This window comes from Nicrophorus vespilloides, unplaced genomic scaffold (assembly GCF_001412225.1).
Source record: "Nicrophorus vespilloides isolate i.1.1-1 unplaced genomic scaffold, Nicve_v1.0, whole genome shotgun sequence".
In the NCBI taxonomy this organism is placed as follows: domain Eukaryota; kingdom Metazoa; phylum Arthropoda; class Insecta; order Coleoptera; family Silphidae; genus Nicrophorus; species Nicrophorus vespilloides.
This window is the reverse complement of record NW_017095755.1, coordinates 24712-32529: the sequence shown is the minus strand read 5'-3', so window position 1 is coordinate 32529 and position 7818 is coordinate 24712. Positions and strand designations below refer to the sequence as shown.

General features: G+C 28.1%; 2 protein-coding genes across 3 annotated transcripts; one reads left to right on the top strand and one right to left on the bottom strand.

The window, feature by feature from the left end:
* Positions 1 to 653: 653 nt before the first annotated feature.
* LOC108562419 lies at positions 654 to 1812 on the bottom strand. 2 transcript variants are annotated; one of them, XM_017920754.1, is made up of 4 exons: positions 1287 to 1812; positions 964 to 1230; positions 763 to 900; positions 654 to 706 (listed from the first exon to the last, which is right to left on the bottom strand). In XM_017920754.1, exons 1-4 carry the CDS (start codon positions 1724 to 1726, stop codon positions 676 to 678), a joined length of 876 nt encoding a protein of 291 aa, XP_017776243.1. In that variant the 5' UTR covers positions 1727 to 1812; the 3' UTR covers positions 654 to 675. The 2 variants fall into 2 exon arrangements, with proteins under 2 accessions (XP_017776243.1, XP_017776234.1); XM_017920745.1 differs by having other exon boundaries at positions 763 to 910; positions 968 to 1230.
* Positions 1813 to 4348: 2536 nt separating this feature from the next.
* On the top strand, positions 4349 to 5941 carry LOC108562401 (chymotrypsin-2-like). The gene is made up of 3 exons (XM_017920720.1): positions 4349 to 4437; positions 5143 to 5299; positions 5359 to 5941. The coding sequence occupies exons 1-3, from the start codon at positions 4389 to 4391 to the stop codon at positions 5894 to 5896; spliced, it is 744 nt and encodes a 247-aa protein (XP_017776209.1). The 5' UTR covers positions 4349 to 4388; the 3' UTR covers positions 5897 to 5941.
* The last annotated feature ends 1877 nt before the right edge of the window (positions 5942 to 7818 follow it).

Genomic DNA, 7818 nt, shown 5'->3' with positions numbered 1-7818 from the left:
AATTTAATAAATATGGTTGAGTTTAAATGAAATCTCTTATTCATCTTTACGATACATTTGGAATAATCATTCGAATTCTATTTTTTCAGTTTATGCAACTAAATTGCAATGGTGGATTCCTACATTACCTACCATCAGTTGAAAGCAACTGACGCCATCTGGATTTAACTTTCAAATGATTGATTGCCTTAATATTTATTATCTTAACTGCAGTATTATGATATAATATTTGAAAGTTTTCAAGAGTTCAATTGAAATTAAATTTTAATAAAATTCTAAGAATGAATCAAAATTAGTAATCTAGTTTTTGTTCAACAATGCATGAAATTAGTTTGGGACAGAAAACTTATTTTTTTTTTTTTGGGAATAAACAAAATTAGGCTTTGTTCAACATTGTATGAAATTAGTTTGAAACAAAAATCAGTTTAATGTGCATATAATTTCGAAGATTTGTTTGGAACAAAATCTACAATTTATTCTATACAAAAAAAAATATTGTTTTCTAATCAATTTAAATACTTAATTTTTATTATATTTCATTAATTAAAGTTATCAGCAAGAAGCAAAAAAACTTAACAAAATATTTATAATTTTCTTATAATTTTATTTAATAAATTTTACATAGTTTCATAAATAAATAATTTAATAAATATCGGCGAGTTTAAATGAAATCTCTTATTCATCTTTACGATACATTTGGAATAATCTGTAAAAAAGATTATAAATTTGATTGATTAATTAAATTAATTACAATTTGCTTACTTTTTGTAGGTGATTTTCCTGTCCAAATACTTGTTCATCTCCTTCGATTTACAGTAAACCGTGTTGCAGTCCTCTTTATCGTATTTCCCATTGAACGAGTTTATGGCTTCCAGGACGAAGGACGAAACGTTATCGATCCTCTCGTCAACTGAAGAGAAAAAATGTTATTACGTTAAGAAATTAAGTAAAGTAAGAAATAACGAACTTGTGTTTTCCCTGAAGTTCCTCATCTCATCATCTGCGTCTCCGTCGTCTTGGTGTTTCTCTTTCAAGGATGGAATGAAGAGCAGCAAGCAGAGGATCGCGATCAGACTGACGATCTTCTTGAAGATCACCAACTTCAAGATGATTTTGCCGATGGTGAAGAGGTCTAATTTCACTTTGATTTTATCGAGAATTCCGAGCATACCGTGAGGGATTCCGTAGCTGTGATCCATCGGTGGACCGTAAACTGGGGCTGGTTGATAACTGAAGATTCGTGTGTGTGTTAAGTTGATTTTTGTTGGGATTTTGGTTGTGTTTACCTGTAACTTGGTGGACCGTAGACGGGTGTCACTTTCGGAGGTCCGTAGACGTCCGGTGTAGGTTCAAAGCCTTGCGGAGGGCCGTACGTATCTTTGGGAGGTCCGTAGATGTCTTTCGGTGGTCCGTACACGTCTTTCGGAGGTCCGTACAGATCTTTGGGTGGTCCATAATTATCCTTTGGCGGTCCGTAGACGTCCTTCGGAGGTCCGTACTCCTCCTGCGGCTTATAAACCGGGTGAGGATATCCATTCTGTTCAGGGAAGAACGTCGCCTCTCTGGAGGACTTCGCCGTCGCCAGATGTTTGTTCAAGGTGTGCGTCGCTTTGAACGCAGCCAAATACGAGTCACGCGCTGTTCCGACGGAATCCTCTTCAGCTTTAACAGCGAGGAGGAATCCGCAGAGAAGTAGCAGAGAACTTAACCGGAATACAGCGAACATCGTCTGAGAGTTGCTGTCGCGAGGAAGGCCCGACGAAAAGTGAGCACTCGAAATAATTAAATTTTGCTTTTGATTATTTATGTCCTACTCTATTTCTTCGCTTTTGTACATATCATGTTTTATATTTGAGCATTCTTCCGGTTAACTAGTTTACTTGAATTGTTTTCCGGGCACGTACGCACAGCAATTGGGACGTATGTGACTTACACACGAATCAACGTTGAAAAATGAAATTAATTCCTCGACGCTCCTTCAAAACCTATCAAAAATCATAGAAAAACACACATCCAAACCCAAAATCTTCAACAGAATCATCATCTAACAAACATCAACGAAATTTTATTTAAAAATTTTACATTTAAAAATTGTAACCGAAAGAATATATGAACATTTACATGCAATATTGGTGCGTATCGGAATGCGTGGAATTCAATTTAATAGACGCAAAGAAAGTCACTAGCCCATTTTTTTCGTGCGGGTAAAAGAATACCTGTGAATGGGTTTTAATTGAATGCTCTGCATTATTTATTGGACGTTTCTGCACTTTCTGAGATTTCCAATTGTTTTGCGCGTGGCGAAAAGTTGGCTTAAAGAAGAGTAAAATTTAGAAAAGCGCGCGTTCATCTTTAATTCAACGCTTTTACTTTTTTTGTTCTCCATCGAACAGAAATAACATAAAATGTTCGAAAGTTCTCAACTTTCATTGAATTTTATTAAATTTTTGTTTGTTGTATATTTTTGAATTATCGTTTGAATATAGATTTTTTTCTTAATTGGAAAAGTAAAATTTGGAAAAGCGCGCGTTCATCTTTAATTCAACGCTTTTACTTTTTTTTGTTCCCAATCGAACAGAAATAACATAAAATGTTTGAAAGTTCTCAACTTTCATTGAATTTTATTAAATTTTTGTTTGTTGTATATTTTTGAATTATCGTTTGAATATAGATTTTTTTCTTAATTGGAAAAACAGTTAATTGTATAAGAAATTAACAATTTAAATAAAAGTTTACAATTTTAAATTATATTGATTAAAATATTCATTTTATGAATGAAAATTCACAATTTTGTAGTAACATTTATTAATGAAAATTTACACTTTTGCACTGAAATTTCATTGACTACAATAAATCATCTTTTATTAATGATTTTATTAATTATATTAATGAAAATGAATAATTTACATTTTTTTTACAAACAAAGTTATGTAAAACATGCAAAATAATATTAATTTTTTCAAACTATCAAATATAATAAAAATAAATAAATTTTACTTTAATCTTATTAAAAAAATACATAAAACATTGGATAAACGAAAATATAAACTGAAGATGAAAGAAAATCTAAAATTTTATAATTTTCTACTGAAATTTCATTCACTTTTTTCAGAAATAAAAATGACACTTTCCAATAAAATATATCTTTTTACAAAGTTAACTAAAACATACAAAATAATATTAATTTTTCAAACATGATTATCAAATGTAATAAAAATAAATAAATTTTACTTTAATCTTATTAAAAAAATACATAAAACATTGGATAAACGAAAATATAAACTGAAAATCTAAAATTTATACAAACAAAATTGAAGAAAATGTTAATTATATGAATGAAAATTTATAATTTTCTACTGAAATTTCATTCACTTTACAATAAAACATCTTTTTTCAGAAATAAAATTAAAAAAAAAATTGTATGAATGAAAATTTATAATTTCGTACACTTTCCAATAAAATATATCTTTTTACAAAGTTAACTAAAACATACAAAACAATATTAATTTCTCAAACATGATTATCAAATGTAATAAAAATAAATAAATTTTACTTTAATCTTATTAAAAAAATACATAAAATATTGAATTAACTGAAAATGAAAGAAAATCTAAAATTTACACAAAACAAATTGAAGAAAATGTTAATTATATGAATGAAAATTTATAATTTTCTACTGAAATTTCATTCACTTTACAAAGAAACATCTTTTTTCAGAAATAAAATTGAAGAAAATTCACAATTTCGTACACTTTCCAATAAAATATATCTTTTTACAAAGTTAACATGATTATCAAATGTAATAAAAATAAATAAATGTTACTTTGATCTTATAAAAATAAAACGTATAAAATATTGAATGGTAACACAAGATTAAATAAAACTAAAATTTGTACGTATTTCATTAATAAAGAAATACGTCGATTGAGTACGATTTGCGGCAGACCCACGTTCGATACTTAACATAATTCAGAAGTATGCCAAACGTGACCTCTTCTTTCGTCTATTAAAAATTATAATAATAATTCAAATCCATTTGTTCAGCTAATAAAGTTTCAATAAATTTTAGTTAAAAATTTATTCTTTAACCAACGGAAATCTAAAGATATTAAGTTTGTACTAAAAGTTCACAAATTTTTTTTAACAAATTTAACAGGAAGATGAAGGAAATATAGAATTTTTGATAAAAATAATATACAGTTATTTGATCAACTACGTATCCACCTGCAAAAATAATCAAAGTTATCTGTTATAATTGTCGAGTTCAAGTAGTTGGGCTAAATTTAAATAAATCGCAAACAAACAACCATAACAAAATTATTGATAACTATTTTTAGAAACAGGTATAAAAACGGAGAACTGCGTGCAGTGATCAAAGCAATCTGAAAATGAAGTTCTCTCTGATCGTTCTGTGTGCAGCAATCGGCGCTCTCCAAGGTAAATTTGAAATTTGAAAAATACTGAAATTTAGTTTTGTTATTAATTAAAAAAAAAAAGACGTAAATTTAGTTTTAAGTTTAATAACAACATATTTGGTAACTATGGTAATTTTGTAACTTTGAGGGTTGTAACTATGATGATTGTAACTATGATATTAAGTTTCGTTGGTAATTGAAAAAAAAAAAACAGACGTAAACTTAGTTTCAAGTTTAATAACAACATATTGTTTGTTGGTAACTATGGTAATTTTGTAACTATGATGGTTGTAACATTGAGGGTTGTAACTATGATATTAAGTTTCGTTGTTAATTGAAAAAAAAAAAACAGACGTAAATTTAGTTTTAAGTTTAATAACAACATATTTGGTAACTATGGTAATTTTGTAACTTTGAGGGTTGTAACTATGATGATTGTAACTATGATATTAAGTTTCGTTGTTAATTGAAAAAAAAAAAACAGACGTAAACTTAGTTTCAAGTTTAATAACAACATATTGTTTGTTGGTAACTATGGTAATTTTGTAACTATGATGGTTGTAACATTGAGGGTTGTAACTATGATATTAAGTTTCGTTGTTAATTGAAAAAAAAAAACAGACGTAAACTTAGTTTCAAGTTTAATAACAACATATTGTGGTTGAAATTAAGATAGTTGTAACTATGATGATTGTAACTATGATATTATATAACAAATGAATTGTAGCAACGCCTGACAATCGTATCATTAACGGCGAGGAGGCCTACGATGGACAGTTTCCGTACATCGTTTCCATCCGCAACGTGCAGGAAGTCATGCACATTTGCGGCGCATCCATTTTGGACGAGAGCACGATTTTGACTGCAGCTCACTGCGTCTATGGGTATGGATTGATCAAATCCACCAATTCTCTATTATATTGTTGTAAATTTCAAATTGCAGAGTTAGTCCCTACGTGATGACCGTCATCGCCGGAACAATTTCCCCCGATCTCGGCGGTGGTCAGGAGCGTCAGGTGTCTTACTACACCATCCACGAGTACTACAACCCATCCAACTTGGACAACGATATTGCTATAATCAAACTGGAAACTCCGTTGACTATCGGACCGAACGTGCAGCCAGTTCTTTTGCCAATCGACAGTATTGTTGGTAACATGAATGTTATACTCAGCGGCTGGGGAATGACCAGTTATCCAGTCGGACAATCTCCGGAGATTCTCCAGTTTATGTACATGAGAACTGTTGAGTTGGACGAGTGCAGGAAGAGACATTCCACCAAGGTTTTGGATTCGCACGTCTGCACTTTCATCGCTGATGGACAAGGCGTGTGCCATGGCGATTCCGGTGGTCCTCTGGTCGATACATACGGATATCAAGTTGGAATCGTATCTTGGGCCATCCCGTGCGCTGTCGGTTATCCCGACGTCTTCACCAGGGTTTACTCCTTCTTGGACTGGATCCAAACCCATCGCTACTAAACGCTTGATAACGACACTTAATAAATGACAACAAACTGCAGAGAATTATTGATTTCATAACAATATTAATCATTTCCTATTTTTTTAATACCTTTTTTTATTATCTAAAGTTCGAAAGTATTTACAACAAATTCAGAATTTCAATTCTGAACATCTACAATAAAAGTTTTGGAAATTCCATAAAAAAAAAACAGCAAAACCTTAAGAAAATATTCTTGAAATTTACAAAAATTTGTAAATGCTCAAGAATTTCAAAAGAATTCGAGAATTAATTGATTTTAGATTGAAAATTTTTAATTTAAAAAATATCTATCAGAAATTTTGAAATTTCAAAAGAAGTCACTGGATTATGTTCTTCATTTTCAGATATTTGATGTAAATTTTTCTAAAACTTCAGAAGATGAAACAGTTTAAAAAAAAATCGAGTATTTGTTAGCAATAAATTTTCAAAAATCAGAATCAAATTGAAAATTTTAATTTAGAAAATGCGAAGATTTGATATTTCTTAATTTATATTGATTATAAAAACTAATTAATAAGAATTAATTACTTTTATTATTGTCATATTAGTTCAAGAACAAACTACAATAAATACTTTTTTTATAATTTTACAAAATTTTCAATTAGTTATTATTACCTATTAAATCGTACTAGATTTAGTCTCAATAATATAACAATATATAAAAACATGAAAAAAAATAAAATCACCACTCAAATTTTAATCAATTTATCTCAAAAATAATTATGCAATTGATTATCTGCTGCACTTTCGTTGCATAATATTTCCGATATAAACCAATTCAACAAAAAAAATCGATCTCAAAATATATTGAATTCCATAACACAAAATATTTTTGAGACAAAATTAATAAAAAACTTGACTATATTTAGAAATGGGCTATGGTTAGTTAACTAATTGTTAAAAAAAACATTTTCTGTTCCCTTATGGAAACGGATTAATTTTCTGAATTAATGTTGAGTTAAAAACTTTGCGTACTTTTTATTACTTGTATTTTTATTCACAATTTATTCATCAATGTGAACATTGATTAAATTGACTTTGACCAGGATTAGAACCATCGCCGGTTCGATCATTGGTAGATTAGATTTAAGTAAATTTATTAATTAGCAAATAAAAATTTTGATTGTTAGAATTAATTAGATGTAGAAGTTTTCTTAACAAATATTTTGTGGATCTATTACAAATCTAATCATAACTTTATTTTTCACTGTTATTTGCTAAATTTTAGAATTTTAAAGAATATTACATAATTGTATGTTGTCAAATAAAAATCTGTTAAAAATTTACGAATATTTATTTCCCAAACAACAAAAATTCCTAATTCCAATACAATCTACAAAAAAAGATAATTTTGAATCTTTTACAAATCTAAATATGTAATGAAAATACTTATTGGAATTATTATCAATTCATAACCTTTTCAAACTTTTTTTTTTAAACTTTTACAACTTTTTAGTTTTAATCAATATTTTATAATATTTAAAAGAAATTTGTAGAGAAAACATATAAAAATTGTTATTTTATACAATTTCCTCGTTAATTTGCATCCAATACTTTTTGTATCTTTCACAAATCTAATGATAACTATTTTTCAAAATTTTAATTACATATTTAGTTAACATTTGCAGTTTTAACTAATATTTAAAAATTTTAAATCATGTAATTAAAAAATACTTTTTGGGACTTTTAAAAATCATAAGTTTGTCAAAATTTTATTTACATATTCAATTAACATTTGCAGTTTTAACTAATATATAAAAATTTTAAATCATGTAATTAAAAAATACTTTTTGGGACTTTTAAAAATCATAAGTTTGTCAACATTTTCTTTACACTTCTACTAAACATTATAGAATTTATACAAGCAAGATTTGTAAAAATTAGGACAAATATGTTTATA

Coding starts and splice junctions, on each gene's coding strand:
- LOC108562419 (XM_017920745.1), bottom strand. CDS start 1,726: ATGTTCGCTGTATTCCGGTTAAGTTCTCTGCTACTTCTCTGCGGATTC. Junction 1,231..1,286: donor TACGGTCCACCAAGTTACAG/GTAAACACAACC, acceptor ACGAATCTTCAG/TTATCAACCAGCCCCAGTTT. Junction 707..762: donor AGGAAAATCACCTACAAAAA/GTAAGCAAATTG, acceptor TCTTTTTTACAG/ATTATTCCAAATGTATCGTA.
- LOC108562401 (XM_017920720.1), top strand. CDS start 4,389: ATGAAGTTCTCTCTGATCGTTCTGTGTGCAGCAATCGGCGCTCTCCAA. Junction 4,438..5,142: donor AGCAATCGGCGCTCTCCAAG/GTAAATTTGAAA, acceptor AATGAATTGTAG/CAACGCCTGACAATCGTATC. Junction 5,300..5,358: donor GCAGCTCACTGCGTCTATGG/GTATGGATTGAT, acceptor TTCAAATTGCAG/AGTTAGTCCCTACGTGATGA.